Genomic DNA, 24,266 nt, shown 5'->3' on the forward strand with positions numbered 1-24,266 from the left:
ACCCCTCACCCCCCCCCAAAAAAACCCCACTCAACCCTACACAGTTCCATTTCAAATGCACATCAAATACAGTTCATCCATTACTCCAGAGAACCTTTCACAAACTATTTCCAGAGGCGTAGCCATGTTAGTCTGTTGCAGCAAAACCAGGGGAGTCGGGTGACCATGCAAAGAGCACACACCCTATTCCAACAGGATAAGCCCCAAAATGCAGGATAATCACTTAATTGAATTTTCATCAGCATATGTCAAGTGGTATCTGCTTCATGAGAGACAGCCCTAATGCTGGTATCTATCTATACAAGCTGTCCCACATCCCAGATACATTCCTTACACAGTCAATATTCACTGAACAAGCCATGGCAATGCTCCTCTACCTTCAGATGCACAAAAACACCCCAGGAAAATCCAAGTAATTAACCCACCAATTCCTGCCCAGACAAATCAAATCCTTACTCTGGAGACCTGGGCCCACCCTAATTTAGCACTTTTGGCATCAATGGACTACTGCCCACTCCTGGTGCAGAATCACAAATTATCAGGCAAGACATCCAGCTTGCTGGTAGAGAATCTGATTTGCATGCAGAAACTCTCAGGTTCAATCCCCAGCAACTTTAGTTAGGGCTAGCAAGGTCCTGTCTGAAACCCTGCAGAGCTGCTGCCAGTCAGTGTGGACAGTATAAGGCAGATTCCTATCTGTCTCCCAACAAAATGGTACACAGCCTTACCCCCATACCCATCCTATGCGTTCCAGGTGACCAGTGTCCACCAAATGCAGAAACACCAGCAATGCTCTCCAGGCAGATCCCTACTTTGCAAAAGTGTAAACAAACCAGTCTTAAGCCTTCGCCAAGGCTTGCAAACCTCTCGCCTCATAAAAGCATACAGCCTTCCCTTGTCCAAGTCAGCTCACTCTTTACTCAGCAAAGGACCAAATCCGATCTCTGAAATATTAATTCCTGACTTGGGTGAAAGGCGACTCACCCCTTGCCAGCAAGCATCACAGTGGCACAGACCCTGTCAACTTTGGGCAGATCTCCAAGGATGGCAGCTCTTTCAATCCCTACAAGTATTGGCCAGAACCTCAGTCTCAACTATTGGGGTGCATGGACATGCCTCCCACTTGCCTTCGCGTGGCCTTCCCGCAGCGCCCCCTGTTGGGCGAGGGAGGTGGCAAAGCTTTATTAAGCAAGGAGAAAGAGTTCGCCTCAATGGAAATTCCCGTTAGCTGTTGCAGCAGGGGTAAAAAAAAACACAGCAGGACGCCAGCGGGGGAGGAGGCGAGCGAGGCTGCCGGGCGGAGGCGGAGGCTGATTAAATTCTTCCCGGGAAGGGATTAGGGAGCCGAGCAGAGGGGCGAGGCAGCGGCGCCGCACGCTCCTCTGTACCGGACCCAAGGCCACGGAGGGCGGCGTTCCGGACACGCTTGGCTCCACTAACCCCGGGGTCCCTGAGCAGGGTGGCTGCTCAGGTAGCAGCTCTCGCCGGATTCGTTAAACAGGGACAAAAGTGAAGTGCACACCGTTGGCTGAAGACTCTGTGCCGGTTAATGCGAAATAGCCGACCGGCGCCCTGATTCTGGGGTCACAATTACTACTAAACACAGATTAAAATCCCACGCGATTCACAAACAGGCCCTGCGGTGTGTTACATATGCTCCCTTTAACCTTCCCGATTGTATACAAGGAGGGGGGATGTGTCGTGGTTTTTTTAAAAAAGTAACTCATCAATTCAATGAGATCTATGGAGTTTGCACTTCGTGGTTGTGTAACTGCGAGACCCGAGTGGGCTGGCAATCTGGCATCCGGAAGGCAAAGTAGAAAGAGTGCGCGCGGGTTGAAGAGGACGACAGGGAGAGAGGGTGGTCTGGTGGCCCCTGCCATGGGAAATAAATCCCACCCCAGCCTTCGATTTGCGAAGCAGGTGTCTCAACACAGAGACCGGCCCCCACTCTGTTTATCCAGGGTGACTTCCATCCTCGGGAAGTCTGCTCTTCCAGAAGGAGCGTGCGCATCTCCGCCTTGCCAGCAAGGAGCAAAGAAGCCCTTGCTCCCATCCCAAGGGAAGAGGTGGGTGGCATCCACTCCTTTCCCACGCTCCCTCCCCAAGGAAGAGATGGCGCCAAGTCCCTGCCCCACTTCTGCTCGTCCCCAGGTCGGAGGGATCCCCGCTCCCCACTTCAGCTCCCCATCCGCACGCCCCGCGGTGCCTTTATTTACAATCATCGGTCTCATCCTTCTCGACCCGCAGGCCGACTTTTGTTTGACCCCACCCATCAGATCCAACGCCAGTGCAAGGGGTGGGGGGGTCACTGGGTCCTAACTTTCCGCCATAACGCTTCTGCACCCCGGTCTTTCTTCCCTACGCAGGCAGATGCATCTCTCCACTATTAGTCTTCTTACTAACGCCGAAGCGAGCACCTGCTCCTTTCCGCCGTGGGAAATACGAGTCCCTAACTCGCGTTCCCGAGGAAGCTCCAGCCTCCCCTCTGCAACTCCTCTCCCGTCCCCCTTCGCTTCACCCCGTCTTCGTCCCCCAACACCTTCCGGGATCAAGGGGGTCGCTTTCCCCCAAGCCCCCTCCCCGCCCCAGCTTCGCAACCCTGTTCCAAGCAGGCCCAGCTTAGCCTCCGGGGCAGCGCGGGGAGCCCGGGCTGCTTCGCCCGCGGCCCCGGCGGCGGCATCCTCTCGCCAGCCCCGCCACCGCCCTTCGGCGGGAACAAAGAGCCCCCAGCCCCGCTGCTGCGGCTCTCCTCTGCCTGTCTGTCTGTCTGTCTGTCTTCCTTCCTTCCCCTCGCTCCCTCGCTCGGCTCTTTACCTGCTGCAGGGCCGCCAGCACCATCAACAGCAGCGGCGGCAGGATCCGCGGCGGCGCTCCCGCTATCCGGCACATGGAGGCGAAGCGGTGGCGGGGGGAGGCGTGCACGGCGGGGCGAAAAGTCCGCGGATGGGGGCCCGGCGGCGGCGCGGGCCAAGGCGGGAAGGGCGGCAGGGGGCGGCGGAGGATCCGCGGCGCTCGCCTGGGAGGAAGGGGCGACGGAGCTCCCGGTCCGGCTGCCGCGTCCGGGGTGTCGGCGATGGGTGACTCGCACAAAAGGCAGCGGCCGAAGGAGTCTCTTCGTGAGGGGCGCTGCCGAGAGGGGGGGGGGGGGGCTGGCGGTGTTAGCGGTTCCCGCGGGCTTTCCCCGGGCACATAGCCCGTCTTCTTCGCTCCTGCGGCGGCGGCGGCTGCCTGCTTGTCCTTCTCGCCGGCCGGCTTGAGGCAGCCTCCCTCCCTCCTCCTCCTCCTCCTCAGCGCGTCGCCAAGTGCGCCCTGGCAGCGCCGCTCCGACGCCGGCTCTGCCGCTGCTGCATGCTCGCCGCGAGTCCTTCGCCTCCTTCACTTTCTTGCCTCGCTTCGTCTCCCTGCCGGCCAGCAGCCAGTAGCGGCGGCGGCAGCAGCAACAGCAGCAACAACCCCCTCCGCTTGCACACACGAGGATAACAATACCACAGCAGCCTCTGCCTCGCTCGCGCGGCGTTCCTGTGTGCGCCTGTATGTATGTGAGTGTGCGCGCGCGCTCGCGTATGTGTGTGTGTATGTGTATGCCTTCACTTGCGCTTGGCTGCTGCTGCTGCTGGCAGCTTCACCTCCTCCTCCTCCTCTTCTTCCCCCCTCCTCCCCGGCTCTCCCTGCCGGCCGCACGGCCAATGGGAAGCAACCGGCTCCAGCTCAGCTCAGCCCTTTGCCCGGGCCAGGCAACCGCCCACAGCTACCCCCGAGCGAAAGGTTGAGCTGCTGCTGCTGCTTCAGCCAGAGAGAGGTGCGCAGAGGAAGCCGAGGGCTTGTTGGGGGCACTTTACCCCTCAGCCAGGACCACGGGCCGGGCGTGTCTGGTCTGCACACACACAGAATGGGGATTTTAGGCGAGATGATAGAGAGAAAGAGAGACTCGAGGTAACGTTCCGACACGACCGTGAGAAAGCCTCGCGCTTTTATTATGAGCCGGGTGAGAGGACTCTCTCCGGCGAACGTGAGAAATGCCTGTGCAAAACAAAAAGCCGAGGCAAGCCAAGGCGGGCGACGCCAGGGAACGCTGCTCTTGCCCCCATTGTCTGGAGGCGTTTTGCGACGAAGCCACCTGCTGGGAAAAGCGGCTTAGCTGAGGAGGCGGCTGCGTCGCCTTTTGTTTTTGCTCCTCTCCCGCCATCGCCCAGGAGCCTGGAATGGGACCAGCGCGCCAATTAGGAAGTTTTCGGTCCCTGCGCTTCGTGGGTTGGCGGACCTTTTTTCAACCCGCGGGCGCCCCTCCTCGAGATTCTGCTACCTGCTTCGTTACTCGCCAAAAGTGCAATTAAATATTGCACATACTGTATATGTAATTGCTTTTTTAAAATAAAAACTTTGCCTGCTGCTGCTGCCTCTGCTGGGCAGCGCTCCAGCCTGCGTACCCAAAAAATGTCAGGCTGCATAACGGAAATTAGGAAGGTTGCTGAGTGCACAGGAAACCTCGAGGATTAGTGCTGGGTCATTTGCAGAGCTGGCAAGGATTTTTCCCTCACCCTACAGGTCACTGAGCAAACTTGCTTTGTGTCCATGCATCAAAGCCTCCTGCCGGAGAGAAAGAGCAAAAAAAAAACGGGGGTGGGGAGAGGAGAGGTTGCAAGCGCTGGCCCCCAGACAGTGTCCTAGAAGCGACTAGGCTCCGGATAGCTGTTGAGAATCGAGCAGTTCGTTTAGGATTGTGCTTGCACGGAAGGCTGAAAAACATTGAATCTGGAAACTCTGCAAACGGCTGTGCAGGTCTTTTCAGGCCAATGCTGGCTTTGCAATGACACACTGTAGTAAGTAATAAGGGAAAACATATACCCTTTTCTCCATTATTAGCGCCATCATGTAGATATAAGACTTCATAATCGAACACATTGCAAGCCTCTCTTACCTCTTGGTTGTGGGGAAAAAAACCCGAAATGGGCTGGCTGCACAATCTTATTTACTTTGCAGCTGAACTGCTCCAGAGCAAATCTATGGTCATTGGTGATTGCAGGACAGAACTTGGGGGCAGGTGTCCAGGCCTCGTTTGCAGAATGAGCAGGGGCTGCCTAATATGCTTGCCACCTTGTGAAGAAGGTGAAGTGACTGATATTACCATCTAAAGGTGGGGAAGCAAGAGTGTGGCATAAGATAGAGCAGAGTCTAAAATTATATAACTACAACCAGCATGGTGGTACTTTGAAACATTTTTTTTATTATATTACTACACCCAGGCATCAATATAATAATTTACTCCACAGTTTACTCTGAATATGAGTTGTGTAGATGGTTACGATGCTAACTTATTGTATTGCATTAAAACTATATAAAAGTTTTGGGGTTTTTTTACTAAAATTTGGCATTTGTCTATGGCCCTTGAGGTAGTATAGTAGTGGACAGATGGTTAGGCATGTTAAACTGGGCCTCAAAAACCCTATGAATATTGAGTAATTTGCTATCTCACAACCTAATCAACCTCAAAATGCGCTTCCTTGAGCCCCTTGGAGGAAAGGCGGGATACAAATGTGATAAATACTTTAAAGAATAAATAAATTCCAGTGTGGACCTAAGTGCTGAAGAAGTTACACTCCCTGAGGGGTTGTTATTGTCCCAGATCATTTGCACTCAAGCTCAAATATCAAGTCCATTCTCTCGCTTTTAAAAACCAATTATCCCCCCCCCCAAACCCTGTTTTTGCCTGCAGGGTGCTTGGTGTGCTGCAAAGCACAGTGTTAGTGATATCACCGCTACTCACCATCCTAATTTGCCCAAAGGTGCTTCTATATAACCAATTTCTTGCACAGTGCAATGTTCATTAAGCTTGCAATCCTACACTCTCATTTACTTGCTAATAAGCCTCATTGAATTATCGTTTGAATTATGGTGCTGGAGGAGACTCTTGAGAGTCCCATGGACTGCAAGAAGATCAAACCTATCCATTGTTAAGGAAATCAGTCCTGAGTGCACACTGGAAGGACAGATCCTGAAGCTGAGGCTCCAATACTTTGGCCACCTCATGAGAAGAGAAGACTCCCTGGAAAAGACCCTGATGTTGGGAAAGATGGAGGGCACAAGGCGAAGGGGACGACAGAGGATGAGATGGTTGGACAGTGTTCTCGAAGCTACCAGCATGAGTTTGACCAAACCGGGAGGCAGTGGAAGACAGGAGTGCCTGGCGTGCTCTGGTCCATGGGGTCACAAAGAGTCGGACACGACTAAGCAACAACAAGCCTCATTGAACGCAATGGGTTATATGACATAGGATGGAGCTGTAAATTGTTAACATGTTTCAATAATCCAAAAATAGTTTAAATTATTTAAAAGATGCATTTAAAGTATTTAAAAGATGCATTCCCCCTGTAATTGTAAGATTTATGGAATAGTCTCCCAGGAAGGCCCTCCTGCTGCCAACTTTGTCATCTCTTTGGTGCCAGGCCAAAGTGCTTTTGTATTTTCACAGGCATTTGAGCTGCACGAGTGGTGTGATACTGTACTGTTAAACCTATTTTAAATACATTTTATGTGATTTTATCATTGCCTTTTTTCCCCTTGGTTGTAAATGGCTTATACTTTTCTTTTATTGGAAGCTATGTATAAAATTAATTAAACCTACCACAGGTTAATTAGCCCACAGTTACGTAAATTTATGAGAACTTTCTGATAATTTGTATGGCCAATGCCTAAAACAATAAAACTAGTGTGGCTTAACAGTGTTGATCTAGGACCTGGGAGATCAGGGCTTGAATCTCCGTTCAACCAGTCAATGTCTCTCATCCTAGCCTATCTCACAGGGTTGTGGGTGAGGATAAAATGAGGGGAGAACCATGTACACCATGTTGACCTCCCTGAAAGAAAAAGTGGTATATATAAATGTAATAAATGTATTAAAGTAAATATAATAAAATTGGACTGAAAGGGTTGGAAAACTGTCCTGCTACCATCCAACAAATAAGTGGATGTTAGGTTAACCTTTTTTAGGTAATCTTGAACCCGAGAGTTTCTACATGCAAGCTTGTGCCCTACCACCGAGTTAATACTAATAATATTTACTGTAGAATTTGCTAGTGCAAGAGGTCAGAAAGGAAAATGGAAATGATGTCGGGAGGGGGGAAAAATGGGTTGAGGGAATTAAATTTTATTAATGAAACTTAAGTTCCAAGGGTATCTTGGCAGTGCTAGTTTTGGGAGACGAGAAAAGCTCAGCACTACAGGTAAAGTCAATAATTGTTTCTGCAAGGGGGAGGGGGGAACCTAACCTCTTTGCTTGCAGAAAGCAGCTCTCCTTGGATTCCCTCCAAATCTCAAAGACTCGCTGATGCCTTGATCGTGCATCATCATCGACTGGGATTTGGACAGCCTTATTGCCTTGTTCTTCTAGATATGGATTGGACCGGGTGTGACTCATGACCCAGCTAGTGAAGCCTTTAGTCACCTTGAGTAACCATTTCCTTTTAGGAAGACCACTTGAGTTCAGATGTTAGAAAAAGCGAGTCAATCAAAAGGAAATGTAACATCATCTCTGTTATCTAAATAAGGCTTAAGTAGGGCTTAATTAAGTGTCTGAAATTGCCTTTTGTGCTGGTGTGAATTTCACCGTACATTAATTTTAACTAGGAAGAGTGTAGGCTAATAAATCTGATCACTAAAAATTCATACCGTCCAGGGTCCAATAGCCAAAAACAGCCATAGGGGTGCTAACTTAGAGATACCGATCACCAACTTCCTAACACCAGCTGTCAGCAAGGGAGCCTGAAGCTACTATACATTTAGTAGCTCAAACCATGCAACAGCAGAAGCTCTCTCCTGATATGTCCAGGAAGCCAACATCCCATTCAGCAAACACAACTAAATCTGAAAGCTAATATCTTGCCCAAGGTCACCTAGGGGAGCCTGAGTCAAATACTGCATGCTAGATAGTTGGCTAGCCCCCAAATCTGACGCTTAAGTGAGCAGATTATAGCTGGCCCTTAAATATCATAAGGGGGCATTAATAAAATAGGAAGGTCTAAGGGTAATGATAATCAACGGAAATTAGATGTGGCGTTATAGCGGGAGGCTAGCAAAGTTCTGATTTTCAGCAGTTCTGACTACTAAATGAGATAATAACATAATTTCTTTACATATCATAGATTCTGGAGAACCTATGGCTGAGCTAGATTTGAATATGACCAATGCTGAAGGCGAACAGTTTATCTGTTAGAAGACACTGGCTAATGCTTTATGTACACAGCTGTTTATCTGTCCCAAAGAACAGATGCCTCTTATTTCACAACAGCTCAACTCTCCACTGCATTCTGTAAATCAAATTCCACACTTCTTCATAGGTGTTTTGAGTCACAGGCATGCAGCACAAGGCTATGCATGCTTACTCATAAGTTGTCTAGAGGAAAGCATTCTGTATGGCAGGATGGCTTATCCATGGTTCTCCAGATGTTGTTGGACTCCCAACTCTCATCAGCTTCAGCTAGCTTGGCCCGTGATCAGAGATAACGGGAAATGTAGTCCTTCTGGAAGGTTACCCATCCTGCTGGCACTAAAAGCAAGATTTAGTACAAAGCCCTGGTAAGCGTTGGCCAAAATTAAGATGCGCTGGCAGCACTAGTAGTGATTTATGTAAAATTCAGAATGTCATCTCATTGGTTTTAAATTGATCTGACTGGGTTTCCAGCCAAGTGCCCATATTTATTATTTTATTCCTACCACACCCTTAACTGCAGAGAATGAAAACATTTGATGTTTGCATATATTTACATGAATTAACATATGCAGTTGAGCAATGATCATTCCACTTTGAAAAGTGGCCTGTGTGGTGCCCTTTACCACTAAATACTCCCATACCAGTTATAGCAGAGTGACATTTGAAATGGTAGCTAGGAAAACTGTTTTCTGGATGCCGAGATGAGATGATTAAAAACTGCTGACACGAAGATAAACAATTAACATTTTCAGATACATTTCTTTTGGTCTTGACATTTGCAAAAGCAAAATATTTTCTGGTGTTTTCCCTGTAACAAAATGTGGTGAAGTGTACTGAAAAAAATCAATTTTCAAATAAAAAAACACTTTCTGCTCCTGAACTGCTTCAACATGTTTATGTTTTTATATTTGGTAAAGTGCTTTAAGATTTTCTGTTTTTATGAAATGTGGTTAATAATTTTCCATATTTCATAATAATTTCATGAAATGTTAATAAAATATTTTCAGTGCTCTTCTGACTTGGATTTTTGGGGGGGTTTAAAAAAAGCATATTTATATGGATCAGGAATATTTTTTGACCAATATTTTTATTGTTTCTAAATAATTTGAAACAATAATTTGAAAACAATTATAGAAAGCTGTACAACTGGTACAGTGTTTGTTACCCGTTCCTAGGGAAACCAGACAATAGTTCTGTAATAAGCCTGTTCTGTTCTTCATTTTTAAAATCTGTAAGCATTTTTCAGAATGTAAAGCACAAAATATAAGCGAGTCCATTTGGATATTAAATAATTTATACCACAGTTATTTTTCACAGAGCGAGTCCTGGACTCTCATATTCCTGGATCCAATCTATCATTAAAAGCCAGAAAATGAAATAGACTTTATAGCATACCTGGAAGATGACCAGACCTTCGCTTTGGCTGTCAGTCTACATGGTGCAGTTTCAACTGCTACGAGTAACCAAATTATTAACAGGAATAGCAACTGTGTGAAATAAAAAAAAATGCTTTCACAGCAGCTTTCAGCTGACACGCAGGGTCATATTCTGCTTTCAGCTATACATTTGTAACTAAGAAGCATCTGGCTTGTGGCATTAGCCTGTTGCCATGATGCTTGTAGTACGTGCTTCACTAAGTCACCCACTGCTGCGCTGCTCTGAATGCTTTCAAGTTGACTATTTGAGTAGAATTATTCAGAAATAAATGAATAGGATTGTTTGTTCTCACAAAAACAAGGTGATAAGCAAATCACTAAGATGGTTTAAATCATAGCATAGAATTGCAGAGTTGGAAGGGATCCCAAAAGTCATCTACTCCAACTCCCTGTAATGCAGGTATCTCAGCTAAAGCATCGATGACAGATGGCCATCCAACCTCTGCTTAAAAACCTTCAAGGAAGAAGAGTCCACAACCTCCCGAGGGAGACCATTCCACTGTCAAACAGCTCTTACTTTCAGAAAGTCCTCCCCCCCCCCAGTGTTTAATTGGAATCTCCTTTCTTGTAACATGAATCCATTCGTTCGAGTCCTACCCTCTGGAGCAGGAGAAAACAAGCTTGCTCCATCTTCCATATGACAGCCCTTGAGATATTTGAAGATGGCTATCATAGATGGCTAAACATACCCAGCTCCTTTAACCGTTCCTCATAATCCTTGGTTTTATTTATTAAAAAAACAAGTAAAGGTAGCATATAGTGAAATTCAACCTATCCAGAGAGGAATTTTCATCTTGTATTGGAAAGTGTATTGTCTAGCTATCTTTGAACATAGTGTTTTTCTAAGATAGAAAAGTATATTCAGCATTGCTTGGTGTTCCATTAAAAAGACTCTACATCTGGCAGAAATAAAAAATAAAATAAAATATGAGCTGTTCCAAAAGGTCACACACTGTGATGATTTTGACAAATGTAATGTGCATGGTTTTGATAAAGATTTGCCCTGAAAAGATTCTTTTATGTTTTCCTCTATAACCCAATAATGCTGGCTTTGTGGCAAGATGCACTATACCACTTTTGATGAACTTCTAGAATGAACTTTATTGCAGTTTTTTAAAAAACCCAACCACAGTTGCCTAGTAGCGTAGGAAAATTAGTCACCAATTCTGCCTTCATACGGGCAGTTCTAAAATTGAACCCTGACCTTTGAATCCAAGAATCTTGTCCTTAGGCCCACAAGCCATACTTGCTTAAAAGCTTGGAGACATATCCTCCAGAGCTACAAACAGAAGTCTGTGAATTCCAGTGCCTTTGATAAACAATGACTATTTATCTTGTTCAGATTCCAGGAAGCAATCTTATCTAAAGTGTTATGACGTCCTTTATTTCAATTTATGACAAAATAAAAAAATTCCTTCCAGTAGCACCTTAAAGACCAACTAAGTTAGTTCTTGGTATGAGCTTTCGTGTGCATGCACACTTCTTCAGGTATGAGCTTTCGTGTGCATGCACACTTCAGGTATTTTTATTTTGTTTTGACTATGGCAGACCAACACGGCTACCTATCTGTAACTTCAATTTATGAGATACTCACAATTGGAAGGGGGGTACTTAAAATTTCTTTTCTGGTGCCTATATACATTAGATAGGAGAACGTGAACTATAGAGTTCTTTGTTTGGTATAAGAGTTTTTAAAAACAACAACAACAACATAATTGAACAGGGTACTAGACTGATGAATGACAGTGGCACTTGCCACAGATTGCCTCTACCCACAGCAACCTACCAATGCTCAAAATTTTGGTTAAAAAAACCAAGAAAAGTGCAGTTAATAACTGCTCCCCACTGAGGATACTGATGTTTTGTCAAAAGGCCATAGGTATCCCTTATATACCAATGGCCGTAATACTTGAGGTGTCTTGAACTCTGTAAGCACAACACACAAACACTGTGATTATAATACATTGCGTGCATCCCCCCCAAAAAAATTAAACTTGCAAGGTGTGCATAATACACATGCTTAATTCCAGTGAATTCATTTTTGGAGACTTGGAACCTTTCATTGTTTTGGTCAGCGAAAAGAAGTATCTTCCCTTTATCAGCAGAATTGGCGCTACTATAGGTGCCACATAATACCCATTCCACATGTGTTTCGTGTGGCAGCACCCACACTTTGGAAGTCCCTGCCTATTGAGCTCAAGCAGCACCTTCACAGAGTTCTTTTCGGTGCCTACTAAAACATTCTTGTTTAGACAAGCCCCCCAAGATGTTTAGAAAGTTGAGGTAGTGTTCATCTATTTTAGTATTTTGACTTTTGTGCATGGTTATGAATATATGAGGAAATCCAAATCATGCACAAAAGTCAAAAGTCAACCATATTCAAGTGCTGTACAGTGGTACCTCGGATTAAGTACTTAATTCATTCTGGAGATCCGTTCTTAACCTGAAACTTCTTAACCTGAAGCACCACTTTAGCTAATGGGGTCTCCTCCTGCTGCCACACCGCCAGAGCACAATTTCTGTTCTCATCCTGAAGCAAAGTTCTTAACCTGAGGTATTATTTCTGGGTTAGCAAGAGTCTGTAACCTGAAGCGTATGTAACCTGAAGCGTATGAAACCCGAGGTACCACTGTATATATTTTTAAATAAATAAATAAAATATATGTGCTGATTTTGTCCTATTTTCCAGACTCAGTTCAAAGGGCTGATCTTGACCTAATAGGCCTTTTAATTTCTCAGTCCATATTGTACGGTTATGAGCATGAAAGGGCTTATTGCTATGGCTATCAGGTGATCATGGTCTAAAGAACAAGAATGTGATCTAATGGCTCTAGTATTTTATATGTTGTTGCCAGAGGATCGGGAGACAGCTAGAGGAAGTTTGAGTTGTGAGTTTTTAACTGAAGATGGCTAAAATTCTGGTGCTTTTGCTCTTTGGGAATTTAAATCAAGTTTACTGGTTGTGCAATGTTTGTTTCCAATAAGCAGTTTTACTTGGAAATTGGTCCCATTGTGATCAATGGAACTTACTTCCTACTTTGTTTATTTAGGATTAGAGCCCCAGAGAGGTATTATTTTGGGCAGCTTTGAGGCCTATACTAACCATAATGCATCTATTTATCTACCATAATGGACCTCAGGACAGTGAAAATCTCACTAGACAAGTGAACTGAACAGTCATCCTTGACTGCAGACATTTTTGAACTGTTCCAGTGTTTACAAGAGAAGAAGTTATTCTAGCCATGCGAATTCAGCTCCAATATTCATTCATTCCTTCAGTTTCTATACTATCCTTGCTTCCTCCCAAACAAGAGCTTGGAGCAGCGTACAAGATAATTAACATATTACTACAAAATGTTCTGATAACAATCAAAAACTAAGAACAAACCATTCTAATATTAGTCTGCCACATGTAAGAAAAACTCTAAACATCCATCATGCTGTAGGTAAAAGGAAGGGTTTTTTGTTTCAAATGTGCTTGCTTGGAACCACAAAGAAATCACGCAACAACACTGAAATCATCTTCCATCTAAATATTAAACAAACCAGGCCCAGGATTGTTGTTGTTTGCTTTTTTTTAAGGGAAAGTAACCCAACTACTAGACCTGTCCGTCCCTTCATTTTGACAGTATTTTTATGAGGCAATGTGTTTCATAAATGAAAATATAAGGCATAATGCTTGCATTTAAAAGCAATGGTGTGTTTTTTCTTCCTTCCTTTGAACAACCTCATTTTGTAATTTTAACAGATGCTCGCTTTATAGCAAAGTTTACAGGAAAATAAAACTTTCCAAAAAAGGTATATACACATGATTCTTCTGCTTTAAACTCAACACTGGATTACCAAACTAGAGGTCTGGGACAAATCATCATCAACAACAACAAATGTAGTGTGAAACAGGATGATTGTGGTGAAATTGCAAACAAAGGAGTCCACCTGTGTCCCATTCATGCGGCTGCTTTTCAACTGGAGTAGCCTAGAAATGACTCAAACAACACCTTATCAGCAGTTCAGATAAATTGGAACTGCTGATCTGCTGATAGCATCCCATTCTCTCCCCACCCACTCTTGGCATTATACTGGGTGTGTTGCAGCATGCCTAGCTATTCATTTGAACTAAGAGGCCATTTTTGGCTTCACACGGTGGTGGGGTCAGTGAGATGGTGCCCTTGGAAGAAAGAGGCTGCCATTGCTAGGATGGTGGACAGGCCCAGAACTTTATTTGTGGGCATCGCAAAGGCAGAAGCAGAGTGAGGCATCTAATCATAGCCTGCATTTTTATTAAGGCTTGATCAGGGCCTGTATTTTAAAATGAGCTTAAAGATTTTCAAATGTCCATGCCAGGCAGAAGACCAGCTGCCTAAGAACCTTGGCAAAATGTTTATTCTCCTGGACAAGAGGGCCCCCTGATTTATAGCAGAAAACAATTCTCAAAGTCAAAAAGGGAATTACAGGCTGAGAGCGAGGACACTGACCCTACATATTACAGAAGATAAAAAAAGCAGAGATAAACATAATTAAGAGTGGGTAAATAGTAAAATAAAACCATGTGCCTCCCATTAAACTTGAGCCATATTTTCCTAAGGTTCAAAGGTCAAGAGCAATGGAAAAGCATCTAGCTGGCAGAAAGGAAGAGAGTATTTTGGGAAGTCTTTTTCTAAAGTTGTTTCTTTCTTAAACTGAGATCCTTTTAAGATTTCTTTTCCTTTTAAAAGGTTATTTATGTTATGTATTAAATATATTGGCTTAAATGTAATATGCAAAGGATTTAAGAAATGATGGATTCTTATTTCATATAGTTGTAAGAGTTGTAACTATCCTGAAATTAAGTCAGCCACCAGCCCAGCCCCCCTGCCAAGCAGGAAACATCATTAGAGCATACATATGGTTGTCAAGCTTTTGTTTAGAGACCTCCAAAGGAAGGAGATCTTTCAATGATGATCCTTGACATCTGTTTAAGATAAAAATTTAAGATTAACCATCTGTTTTGGAGGGCAATAGGGCGAGGTGAGCTGGTAATTAAGGTTCCTTGTTGAGACACATGTAAGATATATTACTACTTATTTGTCATTTATAGATAGAAGAATATATATCTTTTTGTTTCCCATAAAAGGACAAGAGGAAATGGGTGTATCTTTTGTGATTGGTTCTAGCAAACAGCCAATAGGAATTTCAACCAGGCTGATTGGACAGAGGCAGCCACAGGAGGAGCAAGGGGGCTGGATTAAGGAAATATAAGTGCTGGCCAGAATGGCAGGAGGCCAGGCCAGAGCTTGGTAACCATATACCACTGTGCCTCATATTTATTTGTCTGACAAATAAATTATTATTTTAATTTCTCTATTGCTGCGTTGAATATTTCATTCCAGCTAAGCGTTAACCACAAGCAGGGTGCTACAGAGGGATGGGGCCTGCTAGGTTGGTGTACTATAGGTTTGCACCTGCTGGCTAACTTGCTATCATTGCGGGCCATGAATATCAGAGGCACTTGCACAGTAAGGACGTATCAGTCCCCATGCATCCATTGCTGCCTTGTGGTACCAAATCCTTCTGCCCCTTGTGCTTGTCATAGCAGAAGCCTCTCACACCTATGAAAGTGTTGAATACTGAGTCAGATCCTTGATCCAGCTAGTCTAGCCCTGGAAGCCTCTCTAAGGTCTCAGATGGAGCTCCTTTCCATCCCTGACACCTCAGGCCTTGTAGTTGATATCCTGGTAAATTAACCAAGTCATGCCATTAGGTGATTTCAGACCAGACTTTCCCAGCTTTGTGTCCTTCAAGCATTTTACATGGTGGATAGGAGTTGCATTCCGAAACCTATGATAGACACCAGGTTGACAGGCACTGCTTTAAACTATGAGTGATGGTCTTACAGGGAGAGGACTGTTTAGAAAGTAATCTGCATTACTTTATCTATTTCAGAATAGGATAATCCAGTTCCTAATGTGCTTAGGAGCCCTCGTGCTCATTCTGCTGAGAGACACCTTGGATTTCTGCCCCAACATCTTGCCCTGATGCTACCACTAACTAAATCTGGAATCTATATCATGCATAGCCATTGAGCTATGCCTCCTCATTTTACTTCACAAGGTATCATCATTGACTGCTGGCTCTGGTTCTTTTTTCCCCCCAGGCCACAGCACTGAGGTAACTTTTAATCTTTGTGAGAGTACAAAACAGCATTTGCTTAAGCTCAGATCATCCAAATCTCTCAACTATTTATCTCGCACAACATAAGCATCACCATTAATATAGTACCACAATTGCTAACTATAGCTAATATAGCCAATGACAAATAAAAATATTTTGCTTTGTATGGGAGGCTATTTCCGCGACTGATAACAAAAAGTGTAGAGCTCTGACATAGAATAATGAGATTAATTTTAAAAGCAGGCTCAGCTTTAGACATCATGTCCAAAGGCAATGACATGATTATTGTTATTGTCTTGAAAGAAAATTAAAAGTTTGGGTTGATGGAAAACAAACCTGCTTGAGACACTCCAGTGACTTTGGCGATTAAGCAAATGGAAGAATTGTGTATAAAACTGATGGGTGAAACAATATGGGGCATGTTTTAAGAGGATTTTCTAGAGATCGGATAAATGGCTAATATTGATTTTATTGAGATTCCTGCTGTTAAAACATTGCACAGTGAGCCCAGAATTTCCCAGAGCTTGGCTGCTTGGGAATCTGAGTTGACTTTGCCTGTCAAGCAAGCTGAAGGACACTGAGCAGTTAAAACTATTTTAATCTTATGTTCTACCTCAAATTTAGGATGAAGCTAAGGCATTAGGCCTGCTGAGAATTTCCTGTGCAATAGAGTGCATTCCCACTTTTTAATCTTTTTCTTTTTATGCATTATAACAGGATTTTCATCACATGAGCACACAGCTTGGCAGTACCATACACTGTTTCGAACACATGCAATGTGCAACCACAACGACAGATGCCAACAACTTTTTGTTTTGTTTCTGAATTTTCTGGGTTTTCCACAACAGAAACATCAACTTCAAATTGTGTTAAAAGGCAGAAAACTTCAGCAGTTTTATTTTTTGTGAGATGGGTTGATATTTCCTAGAAATATAGTCTAGGAATAATATAATAAGCTGGGTTGACCTAAAAATATGCATGATTTGAGAGGTGGCAACTTTAGCACAGTATTAGAAGCATACATTCATTCCGGTGAGGTCCTCATTCGAATTCATCTGTAGGATTGTACAGTGACTAATTCAAATAATTTACTGCTTATGCTGTACAGTATTAGGATAACTTATGAATTATACTACGTATAACAGCTCTAAAAACTGGAACATATGGCAACAAACTCTATGTGTTCCAGAAGCCACACATGAAATACTGCTACTCGTATATTAGATATCATAGCCCTGACTCTTCACATAATACGTAAAAAAAGACATGCCACATAGATGATTTTTAAAGTTTGACCAAAAAGTGGCTTTTCTATTTGTCATCTATTGAATAAGTAAAGTCAGCATTACAATTTTTAAAAATACTGAACTTTAAATGCTCATTGTCTTATATGGGTGAAGGATGATGCACCATTTAATGACTGCAGATGTTGTTTCCCTGAAATCCACCCCTCCTCTCTCACACACTGCAAGCATTCTTAATGCCATTTTAATGGCAACTTTGTGTGTCAGATGCTTCTTCTTTGCCGCAGAATGCTGACAGAAAATTCTATCATATATTAATATAGGAAAAACCACAGAAAAGTTGTTTCATCTTCTTCCAAGGCACACATTTTAAATACCAATTTAAGAAAGCAACATTCATTCCCTCTAAGTACTGTTTACACCGTTCATGGCCTTGCCGTTTCATCTTTCATTACTTACAATCTTTTTCTCCTTCCTGATTACTGGCACTTCTACCGTGTGCCTATGCTACCTTTTGTTAGCAAAACACAATACATACTGTACTAGCATACAGATTAAAGGTCATTGATTGTGTTGTTTCACATTCGTATATGTACACAAGCTAGCCGATGGACTGATTTTATCAGATGCATTCAGCTGCGGAGGAAGCTTGGGTTGAAGAGACAGACAGATGAGGTGAAGAATGGGCAAAAAAGTATCTTCCAGCTCAATCCTATTAATAATAATAATAATAATAATAATAATAATAATAATAATAATAATTTATTATTTATGCCCCACCCATCTGGCTGAGTTTCCCCAGCCACTCTGGGCGGCTCCCAATCGAGTGTTAAAAACAATACAGCATTAAATATTAAAAACTTCCCTAAACAGGGCTGCCTTCAGATGTCCTTTAAAGAGAAGATAGCTGCTTATTTCCTTCACATCTGATGAGAGGGTGTTCCACAGGGCGGGCACCACTACTGAGAAGGCCCTCTGGTTCCCTGTAACCTCACTTCTCGCAATGAGGGAACCGCCAGAAGGCCCTCTGCGCTGGATCTCAGTGTCTGGGCAGAACGATGGGGGTGGAGACGCTCCTTCAGGTATACAGGACCGAGGCCGTTTACTCAGAAGTAAGCCATCTGTGTTCAATGAAGCTCACTCACAAGAAAGTGTAGGTTTAAGATTGCAGCCTTCATAAAATAAAAAGATGATAGATATTAGATAAGTATGTGGGGCTACAAGAAAATATATGCTGATCAATGGGGAGAGGAAAAGAGACCCAAAGCCTAGCTTGAAGTAGTGGAAGAAAGAATCTGGGTTGCACATTTTCTCATATGTTCAGACAACTTCACCCGTTCTTATTCCTTGCGTAAGTGCATGAGCTTCCTGCTACTTCCTCCTCCTAATATATTCATCTCGACCATTCTTAGTTTTTCTTGCGGAAGCATCAAAAGGATAGATTTGGCTATTCAGGTTCCAGAGAAACTTCAGTATATTTAAAGTCAAATATCCCAGTTTTTGGATAAACTTTAATGACTTGGAAAGCCTTTATGATTTCATAGTCATTTACCTTGAGGTAACATTTATGGCAGCTGATATATCACAATTTATAGCTGGTCATTCAAAGCTTGTGTAGATGAGAAGCACTGCTGTTAGGAATATACCAATTCCTTTCCACTTTCCCCTGGTCCTAGCCAAGAGAGGTAGACGTGATCTCAGAATCTTGCAAGAATGGGTGGGCATAAGTTCCTCACTGCTGATATATACCAGGAACTGATTTTCAAAACCAGTTTTGACTGGTGAAATGTAGTAAACTCACCACTGGCTTTGTATATTCTCACATGAACTGACTTTGAAGCTGCCCCATCTGCAATTAGCACCTGGAGAGCACACAGGTCATCTGAGTACAGACTTCCCCACCATGATATTTATTTATAAATTTGCATCTAGAAATACAAATTGGAAAATGCAATTTGTATGCAAGCTGTGTCCTCTTTCACCCTTTTTGGGGGGATGAGTAAGTGGCCGTCTGAGGAAGACAGGCAAACTTGGCTACAGAGCCCCAGAATAAGACCCTTTTCAGGAAAGTGTGTAAGCAAACAGTCTCCAGGCTTTTTCATATAATACAGTTGTACCTTGGATCCCAAACGTCTTGCTACTCAGATGTTTTGGCTCCCAAACGCTGCAAACCCGGAAGTGAGTGTTCTGGTTTGCGAACGTTCTTTGGAACCTGAACATCCAACAGGGGCTTCTGCAGCTCCCCATTGGTTGCAGGAGCTTCCTGGAGCCAATCAGAAGCCGTGCTTTGGTTTCTGAACATTTTGGAAGTCGAACGGACTTCCAGAACAGATTCTGTTTCACTTCCAAGGTATGAATGTATAGGTACAACACTTTATAACCTATACTGTATAGATCTCTTGTTAAATAAAAGTGGTTTATTATGGAGACAAAGCAGACTCAAGTAACATGAAAAATAGTGAAGAAGCAGAAGTAATAATAACAGGTGCTTCTTCATTAGTTCATTAAGGTCTGGGATCAAAACTGAAAGTCTTTTTGTTCAAGCCACTTTACACAAAGTCTGCATGGTCTGTGGACTCTCCAGTTATGGAGCAGATCACCTACATCATATTAAGTTGTCAGGCAGAATCAAGGGGAGCAGATTGATTCCTGGACTTGCCTCTGTTTATAAAGCCTACCTTTCAGGATTGGGCAAAAGGCTCATATCTAGCCCCGGCAATGTGAACCAATCAATATCTACAAGTCAAAGAGAACAGACAAAGACTGCTAGAGGAAGTGCTTATAAAAAGCCAATTAAGAACTGAGCAAGCCATGAGAGATGTCAGGCACCAAAGCTAGGTGACTGCAGCTCTGCCCGGCAACAAGGTGGACGGGATTGAAACCGAATCTCCACGAGGTCAGATGGTTGGATAACAATTACCGGAAAAGCTTTGTAAGGGTAAATGGCGGGAGAGCACATCACAGTGTGGGGGAAATTGAAATACATGGAGAAAATGGAGCATACACAGCCTAGTTAGAACTGGCTACTTTGCAAGTTATTCTGGCTCCCCAAAATGGAGTTTGGGGTACTATTTTTTTTTAAAAAAAATTAGACATGCCAAGCAAACTACAGGGTATGCCAGGTTCCATGCATTAATCTCTAAAGTGCCTCAAGACTCTGTTGTTTTAACTGCTCTTAGTCATTATTGGAGCTTTCTGTGCCTTCTTGGGTTGTTTTACTGAGTCTCAGCACAACCATCCAGTACTACAAACAGATGGGCATTCAGCCGCCACCTCCTGGACCAATTAAAGAAACTATAAAAACTGGGCTTATGGGATGTCAGAGTGGAACTCAAAATATCCAGCAGCAACTGGCTATGCCCCTTTAGGGAGGTCTGCTTCATATTTTGAAAGCCATGATTAGTGGGCTATCAGTTCACTTCAAAAAAAATATTTGTCTCCAGTTACAATTGCCCTTTTTATTTGGTTCAGCTATTTAACTTTCTGTCAAAACTCCTCTCGTATCTCCTTTTGATTATGAAGATTAGAGTACAAAATTCTAGAACCTTCTCTAGGTCGGAAGTGTGGGGAACGGAGGAGGGATATTGCCTACAAGGTGACAAAGAGTCTGAAGAGCAGCTTTAGAGGCATTTTTGCCACTTTATTGGAGTTTCTCTTTCACTCTGCCATCATTTATCTTCTATGGAGAACACAAAGCATTAGGCAACAAAGTACAAACAAGGGCACTTTTAAATCTGCTAGGAGAGAAAAAAGTACCAGTAATTTCAAGAGCACTTTAGAGAGTGTTTGCCTGATCCATGTCTAAAATCCTCTTATACACCTGTGTCTAATTTAAAACAAATAATTATGTAGGCAATTGCGCAGAGGCTGCAGTTCAATTAAGATCCATCCATTCCACCTATATGTTAGATTCTTCCATTTCCTTTTCACGTGCATTTTTATTATCATATTACATATGCTTTCAAATAGTAATTCTGATCATCATTTAGCAAGCATAGCTATTTCAGAAGCACGATTTCAGCCAATCTGGCTTTGAACAGCAGAAGTGACTGGACAATTTTTGCTTCTGGACTGCTTTAAACTTCATGCAGCACATGATATGGGGATGCTGTGTGTGGCATATCTTGTATTAATAATACATTTTAAATTTAAAAATAATACCCATTGCCACTTTTAGCTGCAGTGGTTTTTTTGGCAATGAACTGAAACCCTTTAAGGTAGAGAACAAAAGAAATAATATTCAGTGTTCTGCATGACACTTGGGACCTGCAGCAAAATGTTGCCCTGCATCCTCAGCCCCTAAGAACATGAGAAGAGCCTGCTGGGTCAGGCCAATCCCTCTGGTTGGTTCCACAACCAACTGTTCTAGGGCACAATCATTTAGGGTATCTATAAATTTTACTCTTTGGCATGACTGGAACACATATGCAGCCAGCCCGTGTGAGGGTACTTGAAGTCACCCTTCAGTATAACATTTCCACTTTTGGATGCTTCCTTAATTTCATTCTTCATCTCAAGATTTCCCTGAGCATTCATTAGTGGGAGATCGCACATTATTGGGACTAAATTAACTTTTCTTTTCTTTTTTTAAGTTTAATACTTTTGCATGAACTGTGGCTCACATAGCCATGCTGAAAGCTCCCCCTCTTTTTTGTGCAGTACCTCCATTCAGCACATATCACCGGAGCTGGCCGTTTTATGATTAGGAAAGTGAAAGAAAATGAAGCAACATTTTGTGATGATATTTATTTAGATTTGGATTCTGCTTTTCAACCTGATGGACTTCAAAGTGGCTTTGGGCATCAAAACTGCTTTGAAAAGCACCAGCAGTAAACTCTAGTCCATAAAAAAGGAAAAGGCCTGAGGAGTCAGCTCTATCAATCAACCACATACTGTAAAATAGATAAATAAAGAGCTAATACAACACTCAAAATGCCTCAAGGCCAATGAGAATAGGGTCAAGTTAAACAGCCTTTACAGTAGGACAGACAGCCTGTATTGCAAGGGTTATATGAACCTACAGATGGAAGGAATTCCACAACCGGAACGCCATGGCCTGGCGTTTGCTAAGGGTGCTGGGAACTGTAGCTCTGTGAGGGATAGACTAAAGTTCTTGGGATTCTTTGGGGGAAGATGTGTGCTTTAAGTGAATGGATATACACAGCCACTATTCTGAGCCAACACTAATCTCATGGACACAGGGCAAAGGCTCAGTCAATGGCTTCTTGTGGGTGGTGGTGACTTGGAATACAAAGTGAAAACCCTTAGCCTTGTCTCAAAAAAGCCTGTGGTAGAGCTAGAAGAAATGCTGAAAGGGCAACTAAAACGATCTGAATTTGAGGGGAGAACAACATTGCAATGCTGTGCACATCTAATCAGAAATAAGCCTTGTTGAACGGCACTTACTCCCATGTATAGGATTGCAGCCTATGAAACAGATGAACTTTAATATTTTTTGTGTGCGGTGGGGGGCGGGGGGCGGTATCAAGGTTGAAGATAATGCCTTCTAAGAGAGAAGAGAGTGAGCAGAGATAAATGGTTCTCTTTCAAAATGCTAGAACTCCAGGCCAACAGGAAATTATTTTCAGTAACTATCATTCCTCATTTGTAAGCGTTCCAGAGCATCTGGCTGGCCATAGTTTAGAGTCAGAGAGTGCTCATCAAACTGGACATAGGCCTAATCTAGCAAGACTATTTTTTTCTATTCTCTGAAAATACTACAAAAAGCCAAACTTTATTGTATTCCAAGGCACATGGTGAATTCTTATCAAACTGTAATTCAAGCACTCAGCCATATTGCTGATCTCTTGACTTTTACAGTACTTCAGTATGATCTGGGGGACAAAATGCTGGAAAAGAATCTCATACCATTCAACATTTTTCCAGTGAAAGTAGGGACGTCGTATTCCATAATCATGATGATGATGATGATTTTATACCCCACCCATCTGACTGAGTTGCCCCAGCCAGTCTGGGCAGCTTCCAACACATATAAAAACATAATAAAACATTAAAAAATGTCCTCATACAGGGCTGTCTTCAGATGTCTTCTAAAGATTGTATAGTTACTTATCTCCTTGGCTCAGGGTCACATAACTATTCCAGACCGACTCTGGGGTTGTGGTGCTCATCTCGCTTTATTGGCCGAGGGAGCCAGTGTACAGCTTTCGGGTCATATGGCCAGCATGACTAAGCCGCTTATGGCGAACCAGAGCAGAACACGGAAACGCCGTTTGCCTTCCCGCCGGAGCGGTACCATTTTATCTACTTGCACTTTGACGTGCTTTCAAACTGCGAGGTTGGCAGGAGCAGGGACCGAGCAACGGGAGCTCACCCCGTCGCGGGGATTCGAACCACCGACCTTCTGACTGGCAAGTCCTAGGCTCTGTGGTTTAACCCACAGCGCCAGTGGCGTAGCGTGGGTTGTCAGCACCCGGGGCAAGGCAAGTAATTTGCGCCCCCTAACCCGGGGCAAGGCAAGTAATTTGCGCCCCTAACCCCTAACCTGCTGCTGCTGCCAGCTTCTTGTTGCTGCTGCCTGGGCTGGGGTATTTACGGTAAGGTAGCCACGGCGTTGGCGGCGGGTCCGTGTCAGGTGATCTGAGGCGAGTTGCCGCTGGCGCTGCCGCCCAAGCAACGCCGCTTGCCCGGAGGAGGAGGAGGGCAGAGAGGCGAGGAAAATGCAACATGGCCCAGCAGCTGCAGCAGCAGCGGCGGCAGCGGGGCTGTGAGGAGGGGCTGCCTGGCGCGCCCTCCGCAGCCCTGATGCGCAGGGACCGCGGTGAACCGCTGCCTGCCGGACGCCTTCAGCCTGGACGCACGCACAGCTCGTCGGTTCCGCGAGACATGGGGCTCTGCTACAGCCTGCGCCCAAGGCTCTTCAGCGACTCCGGAGGCGGCAAGCGCGCCCCCCCCAGATGTTGCGCCCGGTGCGGCCGGCCCCCCCTGCACCCCCCACGCTACGCCACTGCACAGCGCCACCCACGTCCCTAGAGGGTATAGTAGTATCTCCCTATTTTCATCAGAGGTATATTGGAGGATATGGAGTTGACAGGTGTGCATACATGGAAAGGCTGGAAAAGTCAGTCTCAACTTTTCATCTGTAAATGGTCCCCTCAGCTGGTTTTTCTGAGAATGATTAATAAAGCTGGTAAAATTCACTGCATGCTAAGCATGGACAATAAGCAAATACTTGCTAAAATACTGCTTTAGAAAGCGTTATTCAAC

The 24,266-nt window shown here is 44.1% G+C and overlaps 1 protein-coding gene across 1 annotated transcript in view; it reads right to left on the bottom strand.

The window, feature by feature from the left end:
- Positions 1-3,625, bottom strand: part of CDH2 (cadherin 2) — a 130,950-nt gene extending 127,325 nt beyond the window's left edge. The window contains exon 1 of the mRNA XM_079982669.1: positions 2,818-3,625. Within this exon, the coding sequence (XP_079838795.1) occupies positions 2,818-2,892 (75 nt within the window). The 5' untranslated portion in view covers positions 2,893-3,625. The remainder of the gene's footprint in view (positions 1-2,817) is intronic.
- Between the last annotated feature and the right edge of the window lie 20,641 nt (positions 3,626-24,266).

The sequence above is a fragment of the Podarcis cretensis genome (genome assembly GCF_951804945.1).
Source record: "Podarcis cretensis genome assembly, chromosome: 7".
NCBI lineage: Eukaryota > Metazoa > Chordata > Lepidosauria > Squamata > Lacertidae > Podarcis > Podarcis cretensis.